This window comes from Solanum verrucosum, unplaced genomic scaffold (assembly GCF_900185275.1).
Source record: "Solanum verrucosum unplaced genomic scaffold, falcon-dt-bn FXZP01000177.1, whole genome shotgun sequence".
In the NCBI taxonomy this organism is placed as follows: Eukaryota; Viridiplantae; Streptophyta; class Magnoliopsida; order Solanales; family Solanaceae; genus Solanum; species Solanum verrucosum.
Window position 1 is genome coordinate 2260155 of NW_026020401.1, and position 19020 is coordinate 2279174.

The 19020-nt window shown below is 31.0% G+C and overlaps 1 protein-coding gene across 1 annotated transcript; it reads left to right on the forward strand.

Annotated features, from left to right (window-relative positions):
* Positions 1 to 11179: 11179 nt before the first annotated feature.
* On the forward strand, positions 11180 to 14607 carry LOC125839919 (lysine histidine transporter-like 8). The gene is made up of 6 exons (XM_049518887.1): positions 11180 to 11318; positions 11367 to 11499; positions 12406 to 12539; positions 13023 to 13462; positions 13576 to 13707; positions 14125 to 14607. Exons 1-6 carry the CDS (start codon positions 11180 to 11182, stop codon positions 14605 to 14607), a joined length of 1461 nt encoding a protein of 486 aa, XP_049374844.1.
* Positions 14608 to 19020: the final 4413 nt, after the last annotated feature.

Sequence of the window (19020 nt, forward strand, 5' to 3'; positions counted from 1 at the left end):
CCCTGTAAAATTTAGACATGCAAAAGAATAAAAATAAGACCAAGTTCCTATTAGCAATTTCTGGTTTTAGAAAAAACATGAGATGGTGTTTCCTGATCAGATTTATCTTCTCAAACTAGCATCCACTGAAATCTTAAACTTCCACATCCTCCACATTATCAAGGTCATATTAAAAGGCACCCCTTTATTTCATATCAATATATGGATTGTATTAGGAAACTGTTTATGCCTTATTTAATTCCATGTTGTTTTGTATGAAAAAGATCCTCTAGTATCTAGAATCCAACACGATTTATCTTCAATTTCCCCTTTAGGAGGTTTGATGTGATTAATGATATGTCCAACCAGTTCAGGTAACAAAATGTCATTCATTATACTCATATCTCACTCCCGTTGCCCGTTGGTTTGCAAGATCCATAGTCGTTTTCATATCTATCATCCCAGGCAAAGTTATCTCCTGTAATTGTGTACAGGTCTCTGATTCCTATCCAATTATCATGCCATAGAGAAGCTGAACCATTCATAGTTTGCCATAGTATTTGGTGTTCAACTAAATCTCTTGCCTATAACATATTTTTTCCACACTTGAGATCCATCTCCTCCAACTTTCCACATGGCCGTATTTTGATATGTAGTCCTGCAATATTTATTTCTCATGTACTCACTCGATAGAGTTTGCTTTGTTATGTAATTTCACCAAAGCTTACCAAACAATGCCATCGAAACATCCTGCATCAGCCTGAATCCTAAGCCCCCTTCCTCCTCTTGTAGACATAAGTTACTCCATTTACTCCAATGTTTGCACCTACTTCCTACACAACTACTTCAAAAGAATTGAGCTAACATTTTTTGCAGTTGATTCAGAACGTCGCTTGGAGGATTCATAGCTGATAAATAATGTATAGGGGTACTTTGCAATACATGTTTAATAAAAAAAAGCCTTTCCCAATAAGATAATAACTTACCTTTCCATCCTTGTAGAAAATAAGAAATCCCAACTACATAAAATGAAAATCTTTTCGTAAGATTCTTGTAGCTATTTCTGCCACCACTGACTATCCACCATGAACACTATGGTGTAATAGATTGCATTTTTATCCTTATTCACTTTATGTCCTGAAATCTCTTTATACTTCTACATCGTATCATTGATCATCTTCATAACACCAATCTCCACTTTGCATGATATGCTCATATCATCCACAAAATCTAAGTGAATAAGCTTTATAATTTCTCTCGGCATACCAAACCTTTTAAATTATTTCTTTCTCATTAAGGCATTTAAGGCTTTAGACATCACTTTAGCTGTCATTATAAATAGATTGGGTGAAAAAAGATATTTAAACCTCTTGAGGATTTTAAAAAACCTTTCGGTTGTCCATTTAACAAAATCGAGTACCAATTGTTACTAATTAGTCTAAAAATCATGTCAATGATTCTCTCTCCAAAATTAGGAAAGTCCACTCCACTCGATCATAAGCTTTCATCATATCCACCTCGATGACTAAGTTAGGTGGTTTCCCTATTTTCCTTATTTTTGAGATTATTTCTTGAACCAGTAGGACATTCTCAGACATACTTTTCTCCTGTACAAATCTTGTTTATTCTGGTGAGATTAGTTGAGGTAGCACACCTTTAATTCTCTCATGAATAATTCGTGAAAAAATATTATTCACAAAATTTCTTAGAGATATAAGCCTCAAACATGAAAATGTGCCAACCACCATTTTTTTAGAACCAGTACAAAGTTCGTGTGTGTGATGAATCTAGGGAGTTCTGCACCACAGAAAAAGGTCATAGCCATTTTATGGGTGTCATCTCCAATAATTTCCCATGCACTTTGGTAAAACACCATTGTCATTCCATCTTGCCCACTAGCCTTATGTTGATTCAACCCTTCAACTGCACTTCTAAGTTCTTCTTTCATTGGCATCTCCTGAAGCTCCTCATTCTTATATACACTCACAACTTGTGGTAACTCATTCAACATTTAACAATCTCTTTTGGTCATTTGCATAGTAAATTGTTTGGTGTAGAAATTGATTGTTGCACCTGCAATTCCTTCTTGATCTTCTAACCATTCCCCATCTTCATTCTGAATTTTGTTAACTCGTAATCTGTTTTTTCTCCCCTTCATTATGGTGTGGAAGAATGTTGTATTTCTCTATGTGTCTGTAAACCATTCCATGCCATCTTTTTGTTTTCAAAATTCTTCTTCTCTATGCAATTGTTTCTTTAAGTCTGATTGTGCCTTTTGTAGCATTTCTCGGTTAAATTAGGATGAATTTGCTTCAAATTCTACCTCTTGAACTCTAATTACCTTCTCCAGCATGGCTATTTCCTAAAAATATTGCTAAATATATTTTTACTCTATTGCGTCAAAACTCCCTTGACCTACTTTAGTTTATGATGAAACACACTAAAACGGTACCCTTAAAAAATCCGCTTTCCAGTGGTTCTTGATTACCCCCATACAAGATTCTTCTTGTAGCCAAAAGTTCAGAAATCTGAACAGTTTGATCACATTCTCAGTGGTCTCCTTGAAAGCGATAAAAAATGGTGTATGATTTGATCCGCTCCTTATAAGATGCTCCATCTCTAAGACGGGAAAAATATTATGTAAAGTATCTTTACACAATACTTTATCCAGTCTTTTGAAAATGCACTCTCCATCATTTCTACCATTCCACTGCGTGTATTTGCTTCCTTTGAATTCTTTATCCTCCAAATTACATATACTAATACAATGGTTAAACTCTCTAACTTCTTAGTATGTTACTGGTCATCCCCCCCAGTTTTTCTTTCCCATTATTTATTACATTGGAATCTCCTCCTACTACCAATGGTATCATATTAGTATTTGCCAAATCATACATCGACTCTTATAACTGGAATCTTTCGCCTTGAGTACATTTAGCATATACCAGAGAGATTAATTTTTTTATACCAAACTCTGATTCCGCACTTTGATAGTTAGCATCTGATCCGCCTATATTATTACTCCATACTCCAAAATAACATCGATAAAAGGCCAAAGCTTCCCATTGGAACTAGCTATTGCATGTTTCATACCTAGTCTTCTACTAAACTCTTCTAGTCTTTTATTATCTTCAAATGGTTCCATTAAATCAATAAATTAGAATTGACATCTTTTATGGAGATTAATAAGTTTTGTAAACACTTTTTGGGTGTTTACTGACCTAATAATTCATATCAAATCCTTCATTGATATTTGGAATTTTTGACAATCGTTCTCTATGACTGTCTGGATTATGCTTGAGCCTTTGTAAGATCTTCTACACTTTGTTCCCTTTGATTGGTATATATACCCTTGAGTTCCTTGTATGCTTTGGCGATAAATCACCACCCTCACCCGACTGATATTCTAGGATAAATTGTCATTCTCTATATTCTACCCCCTCTCTACCCTATCAATAATCATCTTATATCCATCTTAATAGTCAATGGTAGGAGTTCTTCATCATTCATTTCTACCACTACTATAGCCCCTTTATTGATCTTATGATTCCCTTCTTCCTCATTTTTATCAGCTCCAATGTCTTCATCTCCAATTCTACCTTCTTGATTTTCTTGAATGCTTTAACTTGTATCATCCACACTTTGTTCTGCCCCTGCAATCTCTCCATTGCCTTTGTTGACATTCTCCTTAACTTCCTGATTGTCTCTCTGCTCCTTGTTGGTAAAATTTTTGTTCACCCAATCTTTAGTGCTTTCCCTTTCTATTTTGTCTTCTTTGTTTTCTCCTGTATCAACCTATTCTACCTCCCTGAGTGCTTCAAAATTGTTTTTGTCTTGCTAGTCAATTTTCCTTTCTATAAGTCCATATTTATCACTCTTGTATTTGTTCCTTCTCCTTACCATCCATTCTTGTCTATTTTGTTTGTTTTCTACTACTTTACCGCTTGTGAGAGTTTTCCTTCAGGCTGCCAATGTGCCAATAATGTTCGATATATTTCCTTCCTCTTCCTTCTAAGTCCCTTTCACTCTTAGTAGCATACAATTCAGCATGAATTGCGCAACAATTTTGCTCATCATGACCTTGTAGACAGCATTCCGTGCAATATTTAGGCATATAATCGCATTGCACCTTAATCCATTTGGATTTGATATTCCCTGTAATATCATCTTCCTCGTTAATATTCACTCTTTAGGGTAGCTTTGCAGTCAGATCCACTTCCTATTTGACACTTGCATAGCTAGGTCTTGTTTGATTCTTTGTTTCCATATCCATCGTTAGGGGTATGCCCACTGCATTGGCAATAGAAAAAATAGCCTCCTTTGCAAGAAAATTTGGTAGTAGACCTGGAAAATATATGCATGCCACTCCGATAATCATTTCTACATCCGGTTCAAATCATGGGTCCGAGTGCATATTTGTCAATAGTTATTTTTTGTCTTAACATGGAAGGCTGGTGTGGACAATACATGTACGTAATCCTCCATTGTTGTGAGTCTGATCAGTATGTGTTTTGTATCCAACACCCCTATCAAGCATCCACTTTTGATACCGCATTGACCTGGAATTGTCCTCCTCAACTCTGTAACATCAGGTTTGACATACGAGAATTTCCCTATAATTACATGTTGAAGGTTCTCCTTAACGATAAGTAATTTGACTTCCGGTTAAAATCAATACTGATTTAGCAGGTATCACTGGATTTGAGGAGCGACGATTTTATGTTTAAGTAGATTGGTGTATTGGGTCTTGTTGGGATCTGTATGGGTATGAGTAGATTGGGTTAAGGCGTTGTCTTTGTTGGCTAAGGGTGGGGTGATCCCACCGGCGGTGGTGTCAACCATATGGCCGCCACTTTTCGAAGGGTTTTGGTTTTTAGGTTTTTCCTAGAGAGCATTTTTTGAGAGTTGATTACAAGTATTATTGTACTTTTAATATTAAGATTATTTTAATTATCTATTATAAAACAATTAATTATATTTTTATTTTTATTAAATTAAAATGTACATATTCAAATGTCCTATCAATACTATACATAGATGATAAAAAAATAAAATTGATGTAATACTAACATGATGATTTAAATATACCAAGCAAATAAATTTGAAAACCATTTCACAAATTAAATCACTACATGGGAAAAATTCATCACAGAAATAAATAAATATATGAGATATATTGGTAAGTATATATATATGACAAATATATTTTAGTCTTGCAATAAATAATTTTCTGCTTCTACTTCTGTTTTTTATTAAGAGACAAAATTTTAGCTTCTTACTATCAGCAGAAAAACTACTTCTACTTCTATTTAAAAGTAGTTTTACTAATTAACCAAACACTTTATTTTTTTAAAAATAAGTGTATTTAGTCTTCCAACAATAATGCCAAAACAGACTTTACAACTACAACACTTGATATTTATTATTAATATGAAACATCTTAGTAGCTATCAGGACTACATTCATACTACTTAACAAGAAAACCTTTTGAGTCCCTTTGTTTGAATAAATGATGTTTATTGATTTTGTTATATTTTACATTCAAATCAAAGTGAACCAAATCTAAATGGTGATGACATCTTGTCGTTGATATAATTGATTGAGGAGTTTGACTTCGATATTAAAAAAATAAAATAACTTTTAATTAAATAATACGTTGTAGTCTTCTATTTTTTTTTCATGGAAGAAATGATGTCCCATGAATTGAAAAATAAATAAATAAAAATACTCGGTTTCACATATGTTACTGTGGCAAGTCAGCTCCTATTTAATTAAATAATACGTTGTAGTCTTCTATTTTTTTTTCATGGAAGAAATGATGTCCCATGAATTGAAAAATAAATAAATAAAAATACTCGGTTTCACATATGTTGCTGTGGCAAGTCAGCTCCTATTAATACGTCGGTGTCCTCCAGTTTTGACCAGTACTCATTTCGTTTAATTTAAAAAAAGTATTGTTTTCTTATTTTTTTTAAAAATCATTTTTTTCTAATCTTGTTTTTATCATTAACTATATAAAATACTATTCTCTCGTTTATTTTTACTTATTATAATTATATATCAACTATTTTGGAAATTAACTGACTAAATTGGATACAATTCTAGCATTTATTTTTACTTATTATTATCAACTATTTTTGGAAATATTTTTTTTTTTTTATTTGTCCACTTTAACTAACATATCAAGGATAATTTCCATTTCCTATTAGCACTAACTATTCATTTTAAACTATTTCTCAAATATGTTAAAGACTATACAATTAATATGAGTATCTTAGTAAAATATGTACTCTATTTATTATATTTTAAGAGATATACCAAGTTCATTGTGAACAACTAAAAATAATAAAATCAATTTTTAATAAAATAAACTCATAATCAATATTTTCGTAAAAGAAATTTTGATTCAAACATGGGTCAAATAAAATAGAATGAAAAGAGCATATACTATTTATTTATTTTCTTACCTCTGTCTTCCTAGTAGTTTATTTAAACTTCAACAATATGCCAAATTTTATATTTTAGATGCATATGCCATTATTGATTACTAGAATCAGAAGTTTTAATTTCTACTCTGGTGATAAAATTATTCAATGGGAATGCTGAACTTTCAAGTTATGCCTAATTAATTAAATGCAATATACTTTGTTGTTTTTTTTAGTTGGACCTAAGATACAATTAATGAGTCTACACTCATTCAAATCAACATTATCAACATGTTACATATGGCATTAGTTTTAAAATATTATATTTAGTTGATCTTTTAATATAGGAAAGGTTAACACGGTCCTTAAAAATTTGAAGAGAAAATAATAATAAACCATGCAAAGATCTCTTAAATTGAAAAACAAAAATCTATAATATGATAAAGTATATTTTGACTAACTTTTTAAATTATATTAAAAAGGGATAGTGAAGCATGAGGTTATGCCAAAGTGACATACTGAGAACAAGCCACTTGACACTTTTAAGAAGTCTATTTAAATTTTATTTTGAAAATTATTAAATTATAATCTTTTAATAATTAGTACTATAAATTATTAATTACAATTCAAATATTATCAATAAAGATATACTACTATAAGATAAATAATCCTCATGATTTCATTCAAATTGAGTAAATTAAGAAATCATGTGTAGAATTGGAACTTCATTCGTATTACTAAAAAAAATTAAAGTATTTACGGTTCAAATATTTAAAAAAAATTAAAGTTGAGATTTGATGATAAACTCTGGAGTCTAAAAAATGCAGGTTAAACAAGACTAAGACAAATACTTGAAGTGCAAGTTTAGTGACATAATATATAAGGATAGTATAAGTAAGGCTTGATTCATGTAAAATTGAAAGAAAGTTTTAAGTACCTTGGATATATTATTTAGAGTAGTACGAAAACTGATGAGTACGTCACACATCTTATTGGTGTAGGGAGGATGAAATAGAGGATCAAATTTGGAGTCTTACTTGATAAGTATGTGACATCTAAATTTAAGGCAAGTTTCACAAAGCTATTATTAATCTGATTATGTTGTATGGAGCGAAATATTGTCTAGTCAAGAACTCCACATTCATAAGTTGAAAGTTGTGGAAATGAAGATGTTAAGGTGAATGTATGGTCACACTAGAAGAGATAAGATTAAAACTGAGGATATTTGGAGAAAGATATGAGTGGCATCGATGGGGTATAAGTTGCTGAAAGTGAGACTTGAATGGTTTGGATATGTGAAAAGAAGATACACAATTGCGCTAGTGAGAAACTGTAAGGAGTTGGCTATGGATGGTTACAGAAGAGATAGAGATAGGAGTAAGGAATATGGGGAGAAGTAACTAGACACGACATAAAAAAAGCGATGAAGGCAAAATTAACAATACGTAATGTCAGTTTGACGTTGATTTTCCTTAAAAAAATCAATCTTATCCGTCGGTTTTGACCAAATTTTTTTAGTAGTGTATATTTGGAAATATGCAAATATCGACTGATCCAACCTGCATGAGTGCAAAATCTTAGTGTGCATAATATGGGTAGGACTCATCAATTGACAATTTAAATAAAAGCAACTTAAATCTAAAAGGACCACACAATAGTTTCGAAACTATTTAGTACTAACGGTAATAACAAATTTTGTGACATGAAATCATACGTATTCACTATGGTAATATTTATTCCGTTTTATTTTACTAGACCCTTTTATTAAAAATGGAGAAGGGTCTAAAAGTCCGTCAACTATTTGAATTGATATAGAACTAATCTACATCTACCTTTTGACCTTCAAGTACCTCTGGCATCAATCTTTTGGCTTAAAATTACTTTCGATATTAATTCTTTGGCTCATATTTAACAACTCTCCTAAAGTAAAATCATTAAATATTTATTTATTATGTTGCCTCATTTGATTGATTCAAATTTAAACCATTCTCAAATAAATAATAAAATCACATTTGATTCATATTTTGACCCGATGCGTTTGAAAATAGTATTCAAAAATTATTTAAAAAAATAAGGGGAGATGTGAAAATAAGGGCAAATGGAAGTCAATCAAATGGTTAATATTGATGGTACTTTTAAGCCAAAAAATTGACGTCAGAGATATTTTGAAGCCGAAAGATGGATAAAGCGTAATTTTGTATCAACTCAAATACTTGAGGAGCATTTAAAGCCTTTCTCTGTATAAAAAATAGATTATTTCATTTTACTTGTTCATTTTAACAAATCAAGAGAGTTTAATTACTTTTTTTCTTATACCGTCCTAAGTATTGTAAATAACAACATGAAATACTAGTCAAATTAAAAACAATAATATATTATAAATAAATTGTTAAGACCTTTTTCATCTACATCATTCTATATATATTCTCTGAATGATTGAATTTTGATTTAATTATACAGATCTATTTTGTGATTTGCTCGTGGAGTTCTGTATCATAGCCATGGCTTCTTCTGCGCCAATTTCAAATTTGGCAATGTCACTTCTCCCATACATCAGGAGAGCCTAAAATGTCCTTTAATTATTTGAATTGATATAAAATTATCTTTTGTCTATTTTTCAATCCTCAAATATCTCTGACGTCAAATTTTCAGCTCGAAAATACATTTATTTCTAACTGCCTATACTCACAAGGTGGATGTAGAGCAATATTGTACAAAATCATATAGTTTAAGACATTTTAGACCCTTCTTCGTTGAAATAATTTGATGTACTTAATATATTGGCTCATATGATTGACCTGATTTTGTGTTTCATAGTAATTAAAAAATAAAATAATGTTTGGTCCTCTACTCTCTATAATCACCCTTCCCCCTCCCCCTCAGTACTTCCTCTCTCTTCCACTTTTTTCTTGTTGGATTTTTTCTATCATTTTAACTTGTATTTTTTGTTTTTTTCAACTTATGACAAAATAAGGGAGAAAAAAAGGAAAATAACGACGAAATTTATATAGAGATTATAATTAGTTTAATAGATAATGATTTCATTAAGCAACTATGTATGTATACTACATTTTTCTTTTGTGTGTACCCAAAATTCAAAAGAAAAGAATGAAAATAATCCTTTCTTCTATCCCCACCCTACCCCACTATGATAATAATACAAATTAAAAGAATATAAACATGTAAGTTCATTCAAATTTGAGTCTGAGATATCCTAATTAAGAATGAGATTAAAATAAAAATAAAAAGAGGAAATAAACAAGACAATTGGATAACTGACAGAAAATTTTAAATTAATAAAAAATTAATTATCATTTTTTTATATGGACAATCAGATGGAACAAGTATGGATTTTATTTGGATCCCTATTCCCTACTTATGAGTTGAGTTATAATAAATCATGGGTTGCTTTAAAATAGGTCAATATGAAGATTTCATTTAATTAATAATTTATAAAATATTATTTTGAAGCGTTTTTTTCGATCAAAATATGAATCATTTATGTTTTTTGTTATTTATTTGAGAATGATGTAAATTTGGATCAATCAGATTAGACAACATAATAAATAAATATTTAATGATTTTTCTTAAAAGAAATGTAAAAAACTAATAGCAAATATGAATCAAAGGGTTAATATCTAGGGTAATTTTGAGGCAAAAGTTTGAAGTCAGAGATATTTGGGAGGCCAAAAGATGGATTGATGACAGTTCTGTACCAATTCAAATAATTGAGGGGTATTTTAAACCTTCTCCATTAATAATATTATGCATAATACATAAACATACCCCTCAACTTGACTTCAGCGGATAACTATGGCCTCCAACTTTAAGTGTGCACAAATAGACACTTAACCTTGTGTAAAATTGAACAAGTAGAGACACGTATCCTACATGACATAATACATGTAGGACACCACATAGGACACAAAATTGTCATGTAGGGTGTCATGGGACGAATATGTCTATTTATTTAATTTTATACAAGTTTAAGTGTCTACTTGTGCACACCCAAAATTAAAAATCATAGTTATCAGCTGACGCCAAGTTAAGAGTTATGCCATAATATTATCATGCATGACTTTAAGGTAAAATCTTCTTCTTTTTTATATGTCAGAGCTTTAATTATTAAAATTATTCAATATATATTTATAAATGGTAAGAGATAATAAATATCCGATAAAGTAATCTTTCCTTTCCTTTTCTTATTTTTTTTCTCGAAGTGTTAAGTTTCCTAACAATTATGTGATCCTAAGGAAAGTATCCCCTCCTCCCTTCCAAAACAAAACTATGCACGTGATCGTCATATAAGAAAGTATCATGTTAATGCATACATTAAAACCGTTACATTGCTAATATCTAAAAATTAATGCTATTAACAATGCACACATTAATACATAATAGAGTGTATAACTAATGAAAGACTAATATATACATGCATTATTTTTCGAAACTTCTTTAAACATCAACCCAAAAAATTCGTTTTTTCCCCAAATCAGTACGAGCGACAATAGGGAAACAAGCCTTGAAAAGTCTTAACATCAATTCTGAAAAGGTGTATTTTAAAAGTGAATGGAAAGGTAAGCAGTGAAGTGAAATTATGATGGTTAAATGTTTTAGTTATCAATTACATCAGAACTCACATATAGATATCTATATATAACAATCAAGTCAATTTTCTCCTAACATATTATTACTTATACTAATATAAGTTCACAACTGAAACAAAAACATATATTGCCTTTTAACATTCTCATATATATATATTTACAGAGGCAATGGGAGATCCCGAGGTGTCGTCTGAACGACACCGTGTAGGGAGATCTATCTCATCATTCTCGTCATTCAGAATTATACCGATTAATAATGATGACGATACTCCTCACTCAGAAGGAACAAATTTTTCGCCAGTTGACAGTATCCGTAGCATCGATGAGAAGAAGGATGAGAATGCGAATGTTGCAGAAGAAATAGACAATTGGTTGCCCATAACTGAATCGAGAACGGGGAATGCTTATACGGCAGCGTTTCATCTCTTGTCTACCGGTCTCGGAAATCTAGCATTTGTTCTCCCCTTCGCTTTTACCTCTCTCGGATGGTACGTATTGTTACGAACAAGGCTAAAATAGACACAAAATGATAAATTATCTCTTTATTTTTAACTACACAAGTATTGTCGGAAAATTATTTTTAGGAGGGAAAAAAAAGGACAAATATATCGCCGGACTATCGTAAATTACGAACAAGGGTAAAACAGTTTAAGTTTGACCGAAAATTTGCTCAAGAAATCTTCAAATTTTTAAAATGAAATTTATATATTTATAAACAACGTAAAAAGTACTATAAGCCACAATAATTGAATTCAAAATATTTTAAAGATATAAAAAATAAATTACGCTCAGAAATAGAATCTTAAAATCCAAAATGTGTCACACAAATTTAGACACAAAAAGTATTAAATTAAAAAGATACGTTTGGTTGTCTTTAATATATCGCGTGAGACACTAAAATTTCAAAAAATTATCAAACTAGGATAGAGACAATAACGTAGAGTATTAGTATTGAATTAATGTCATCCTATATTTTGTACTTGCTGATCTGTAATTTAGAACTGTGTGGCTAAATCTTTTTTTTTTTAGTGGTAATTAGGATTTTTAATCGTTTTAAAACTATTAAGTTACAAATTACTAATAATGTACACATGTGGAATGATTTTTTAAAGATAAATAAAAGATCTTGATCAAAGTTAATGAATTCAGTCGAACACATACGTTATACGCTAATTCCATCCGTATATGCATGATAATATAAGCAAACAATTTGATTAAATTATTAAAAATAAATATTGCGTGTGAATAAGTTTTTACGACACAAAAAAATATGTTAAAACTAATCATAGTTAAAAAAAAAAAATTATTTTATTCTTATTATTATTATTATTATTATTATTATTATTATTATTAGTATTATTATTATTATTATTACAAACCCGATATTGGTGCAGGTCAGGGGGGATAGTGGTTCTGACTGTGTTTTTTGCATGGCGGCTCTACGCGATATGTCTCTTAGTTTCTCTTCATGAAACGGCCGATGGAACTCGTTATAGTAGATACATTCAACTCGCTATTGTAGCTTTCGGTAATTAGTTTAAATGAAGAATTTATTTTAACTGGATATGAAATTTAAGAAATACTAATAAAAATTTAAAATTTATGTTTCTAAATGTAAAACATGTCCCCTTGGTATTCGTATTACCATAAAATCATGTCATTGAGGATTTATTCTAAATTTATGAGAAAATGTGTTTGGAGAATATTTGCATTTATCTTTTTTATCATCTCATAACATACTTTTTCGTCGCTTTTTGGTATGTTGTCCTTAGTATTCATATGGCTAAGTGAATATTATTTCTTGAGACTGTTTGGACGTAGAAATGTTTTAGTTTTTCAAAATTCGAAAAACTCCAAAAGTTATTTTCATAACTTTCACTCTAAACACTCATAAAATTTGAAATTAGTATGCATGTCGAAACACAACTTCAATTCGTAACACCAAAGTACTACTTTTTTTCCCTTCAAATTTCACGATTCTTATGTCCAACGTATTTACGTTTGATTTCAGGGGAAAAATTAGGAAAGTGCCTTGCCATTTTCCCAATAGTATACCTATCAGGAGGCACTTGTATCATGACTACTATAACAGGGGGAAACACCCTACAACTTTTCTACAAAGCCATATGTAAAAATGATCAAAATTGTCTTGACAAATCACCAAGTGGAGCTGAATGGTACTTAGTGTTTATTTGTCTTGCCATTTTAATTGCCCTATTCTCTCCAAATTTGGACTCTTTAGCTTGGGTCTCTTTTGTTGGTTCAATCATGGGTGTCTCCTATTTCACTATACTTTGGACACTCTCTATTAGTAAAGGCAGGCTTAATGGAGTCTCTTATAATCCCTCCGATAATGTAACCACAAATATGGAGCGATTTCGTGATGTTTTAAATGGTATCGCTCTCATTGCCATGGGTTTCCGAGGTCAGAATCTTGTATTGGAAATACAGGTAATGTTGTTCATATTAATAACTAGTCGATAGTTTTGATTTTAAAGATTGAACCTATCAAATTTAATTTTTGTTATTGCCTTATTGAAAAAGTTGCATGTAAATTGATGTAGGGGACATTACCATCAAATCCAAAACATCCTACAAGGACAAGAATGTATAAAGGAGTGATAGCATCCTACTCTTTTGTCGCAATGTGTGAATTTCCCTTGGCAATTGGAGGATATTGGGCTTATGGAAATATGGTAAACTATTTTTTTTTATATTCATTTTATATCGAGAATTAGTTTTGTAGGTTATTTATAATTTTGTTTTTTTAGTTTTTTTAGTTTTGATAGTCTTTTCGTAAGAAATTTGAAATTTTCATTTTTTTAATTTATTTTATAACTGGTCAGGAGATTTTATTTCTTCCGTTTTATATAATGGAACACAACTTGCAATTATTGCTATACTGATCTACTTTGGTTAAGTAATAAATGGAAGATTTAGTTTTGTAGCCTTTTACAAATTTGTTTTGAGTTTTATTTTTTTTTATACGAAATTTTCACTTTTACGTATAAAAATCTCTAGAAAGGTCATTTTATTCTATTTAATTTGTGGATGGTTATAAGAGATTATTTACTGAGTATAACGTATTAATATTAAAATGATTTAATTGGCAGATGCCTGAAAATGGAATTATGGTTGCAGTAGCCAAGTACCACCAAGAGAGCACACCAAAGGGGTTAATAAGCACAATATACTTGATGGTAGTGATCCAATGTTTATGTTCATTTCAACTTTTCGTTATGCCCGTCTTCGACAACTTGGAAAGAATATATGTTAGCAGGAAGCATAAGGCGTGCCCAAGGTGGGTTCGATCATGCATCAAGCTCTTGTATGGCGGATTGGCATATTTTATGGCTGTGGCATTCCCATTCTTGATAAGCCTAGCTAAATTTATAGGCGGAATCGCGCTGCCATTATCTCTGGTGTACCCTTGCTTCATGTGGATTTCAATCAAGAAACCTAAAAGAAACAGTTTAATGTATTGCCTCAACATGTTTCTTGGGTGTTTGGGCACATTGATCACCGTTGTGCAAGTTGCTGGTGCATTGTGGTATTTAGTGGTTAATAAATTGGATGCTAATTTTTTTAATCCTTAGTGGAAAAAGACTTAGAGTCTGTTTGGATTGGCTTATAAGCCAACAGACATAAGTTAGGAATTCGAACTTATGGGGATTTTGACGTAAATATACCTTTTTATTTTATATAAACAGTACTACAGAAGTACTTTAAAACTACGGAAAAGGGCCTAAAATATTCTTCAAGTATAGGAAATGAAACAAAAATACTCTCCTTCCATTTTTGGGCTCCAAAATACCCTTCTATCCACTTATATGGACATATATTACCCTTTCACTTAACAAATTCTTTAAGATTGTAATTTATCCTTTCATTAATGAGATGACAGTCTTTAATTGACTAAAATTTAAGTTAATCAAAAATTATAATTTCTCCTAATCAAACCTGAATCCAGCTAAATTCTATCCGACTCACTTAAAATTCTATTGACTCATATCTTTTTTTTAAAAAAAACATGGGGAGAACCCTTCTAAACAAATCAATTTTCTTTCTCCGATTTGGAGGCGCCTTTTGCGAAATTAATGAAGAGTATGGGGAAAGTATGCCTACATTTAAGTATGTGATTTGGTAAAAAAATGTTCTTCACTTTGTGTTAGGAAACTTTCCAACGAGTAACGACTAGAGTTCATGTTTATACTATAGAATCATTTTTTGGGGGTAAAATGCTCAATTGTGGCTTAAAGAGAGGGAGGAGGGATCTACTTGTATATAACTAGTGTTTTTGGTCATATATGTTAAGTGAAAGGGTAATATAGGTGATGAAATGGTATTTTGAAGTCCGAAGGTGGAAGGAGGATATTTTATTCCATTTTCTATACTTGAAAGATATTTTAAGCCCTTCTCCATTAAAACTAATTTGGATTACAAGCACTTAAATAAGTTTTTCCAAACAGACTCTTAAATTACACTAATAGTATTTGGGAAATTCTCCTACTAATAGTGGAATTCAACTTAATATAGAAAAATATTTGTCTTACCTTTAAGGTTATATGCTAATTCCACTAATTGTGGTTAGTTAAATGTAATTATAATCAAGTTAATGATTTGATAGCATATTTTCTTTTTATACTTTCCTCGTATACAATTTAACTTCTTTTGGGCTGAGATTTATCGAAAATAATTTTTTACCCCCAAAGATAGAGATAAAAATCTGCTATAAACTACTTTCCTTAAATTTTACTTGTGAAATTATATTAGGTAGTGGGTACGTATGCTTTTGTTGTTGTTAGTGTATATAAGTTATATTCAACTTAAGTGAAAATAGTATTGAAGTTAAATAAAAACTATCAACTTCGAATTTCTAACTCCAAACAAGAATTTCAAGCATGAAATTGAAGAAATATGATGTTCTCGGCGATGACAAAAGAGTTGGAGAACATACCTAAAACTATAGGCATAATACATAAATAAGCTCTTTCATTTGGCAGTTGGTATCTAAGTCTTCAAACTTGGGATGTGCACAAGTAGACATTTAAATTTGTATAAAATTGAACAAGTAGACACATACGTCCTGTTGAAGGAAGCTTGAAGACTGATGGAACATGTCGAAGGAACAGGTCCATCGAAGCAGGCACGAGTTAGAGTTAGAGTCATACTAGGACTATACTACTAAATCCTAAGTTATGTACGACTAAGCTACTGTATATTGTAGGAGTCGACTAGGATAAGGTATTTGAGCTATAATATAATACTACTCATGTAAATAATTGTGTTGTAGTAGAATTCCTAGTATAACTAGAATATATATGACTCTCTCCTATATAAGGAGCTTGTAACTCAACATTATTATTATCAATACAATCCTTGAATTCTTCATATAAGATAGTTCGCTAGCTTAAGTTTAATGGAGCAGGACGAAATAAGATGATGAAGTGAAGAGGTCGAAAGAGTATTGGTAGAAGGGGCCATTACGGTTTGATAATGTGGTTGTTTTGGTTTTGATCTAATACGTTAAAGAGCGGAAAAACTTTATTGCTCTGATACCACGTAGAAATCTCACGTAAGTATGGAGAATTCAAGGATTGTATTGATAATAATAATGTTGAGTTACAAGCTCACTATATAGGAGAAGAGTCATATTCTAGTTATACTAGGAATCCTACTACAACACAATTATTTACATGAGTAGTATTATATTATAACTCAAATACCTTATCCTAGTCGACTCCTACAATATACAGTAGCTTAGTCGTACAAAACTTAGGATTTAGTAGTCTAGTCCTAGTATGACTCTAACTCTAACTCGTGCCTGCTTCGATGGACATGTTCCTTCGACATGTTCCATCAGTCTTCAAGCTTCCTTCAACACGTCCTATGCAGCATAAGACATGTAGGACACCACATAGAATATAAAATTGTCATGTAGAACGCCACGTAGGACGGATGTGTCTATTTATTCAATTTTATATAAATTTAAGTGTCATAGTTGTGCATACTCAAAATTGGAGGACCTAGACGCCAACTGAAGACATGTTAAAGGGCATGTTTATGTGTAAAGCCAAAAATATAACAGTAAAAATTTGGCAACATAGTCAAAAGGGTACATAACCGTGTTTCTAATTAATTTGACTACCTTTTAACCTTAGGTCTTTATTTATAGTTCTACTTGCGTAATTTTAGGTCCTAAATGTGTGGCTTTTGAAAACTTAATTTCCTCTAACCATAATTACGTTAAAAATAATTATTAATTGGGATCAACACTCACTTGGGAATTTCTAATTTGATTACTCAACTCTCAATTATATTCTAAAAATATATAATATGTCAATAGATCCATGTGGAAATCAATTTTATTGGCCATGATATGAAATGACACGATATACTTATTCTTTTTGTCTCCTATAATAATTATTTATATGTTTCATAGTGACTAATTACGGGACCTCAGTTAATTAGGGGTAGAATTTGAGATAGTGAAGAAATATTTTAATTAAACGTTTTATTCTATTCTTAGAAAAACGTTTACAGAATAAGATTCAAGCTAAGACACTTAACTTTACTTGAATTGGAATGCACTTTTCCTTGAAAATAAATTTAATTTGTAAGCTTCTTATTAATACAAAACTTTACACATGAATTGGTGCGTATGATGGGAAAAAGCAACGAAGAAGTGGAATACACATCATATATTTCACTATTTAGTGTTAGGTTAAAACGATCAACATATATTCTTAATAAAATGTGATAGTGTTTATTTTAGATTAAACTCACATAAATTTTTTTTCTCTTCAAAATACCTCATACTATTAAAGATATTTAATATTATAAGTAGCTTACTTATCTTTTTTACGATCAATATGAGATTTTATTTATACTTATTCAATAATTTACACGTGATCTTTACTAGTCATGGGATAATTTATAAATTAATTATGTATCAGTCACATCAATCGAGTAAGAAAAGGGAAAAGCATGAACATAGATTGAATTGATGATAAAATAGATTTTTGGGTCGCAAATAGTGATTCAATTGATGAGAAAGAAAGAGAATTCTTAATTCAGTTTTCCACCTCTCCACCTTCAGAAGATTCATCAATTTCTATCAAATATGACATATAATGTACATTTATCAAAGAATAACTATGGTTATCAAATAACTGACGAAATTCGAGCAATTACTTATGATACTTAATTAGTATGATATAGATCATAAAAAACATCTAATAAATTATGGAATCAAATTCATAATGTTAAGCAGAAAGATGAATATATATTCCTTACTTATTTGTCATGTCCCGAGCCTACACCCTGGACATGACCGGCACTTGAGAACAATTGATGGTTCCCAAGCGAACCCTTGGCCTGACTCAATTACTCAGCGGAAGACTTACTCAAGAAAAATGGAGACTCCAGATACCAAACTTAACTCATATAGTCTCAAAACAGTTTTAACTCAATAAATGCCTGAAAAATACTTAATCAAGCATAAGTAATTAACTCAAAGCCTCAAAGGAACATCAACAAGGGAAATGGGAAAAGACTATTGTTTATGAAGCCCCTAAATACTATGATGGAAGTTGAGACAAGACCCACAACATCCTAACATTATAGAAATTTAAATGTGGAACCCTCCGAAAGCAAGGAGGCCACTAAAGCTAACTAAAAATGCAAGTGGTATCAATGGAGAGCCTGTTAATGACCCTGCATACATGTATCTACATCATGAAAAGATGCAGGTCGAATGACGTCATTACACTAAATGTACAAGCATGTAAGGCGAAAACTGAACATATGGATACATAGCTGAACTGACAGAAAGGGGAAATCATACTCACCTCAACTCAACTCAATATGCAAGCAACAATAAAAGATGCAATATGTATAAAGCTTTTTAAATTGTAGGTAATAACTCAAAATGTATAAAAAATACCATAATAAACTATTTTACTTTTATTTGGGAGATTCTCTAATCGACAACCATCAATATGAGCTAC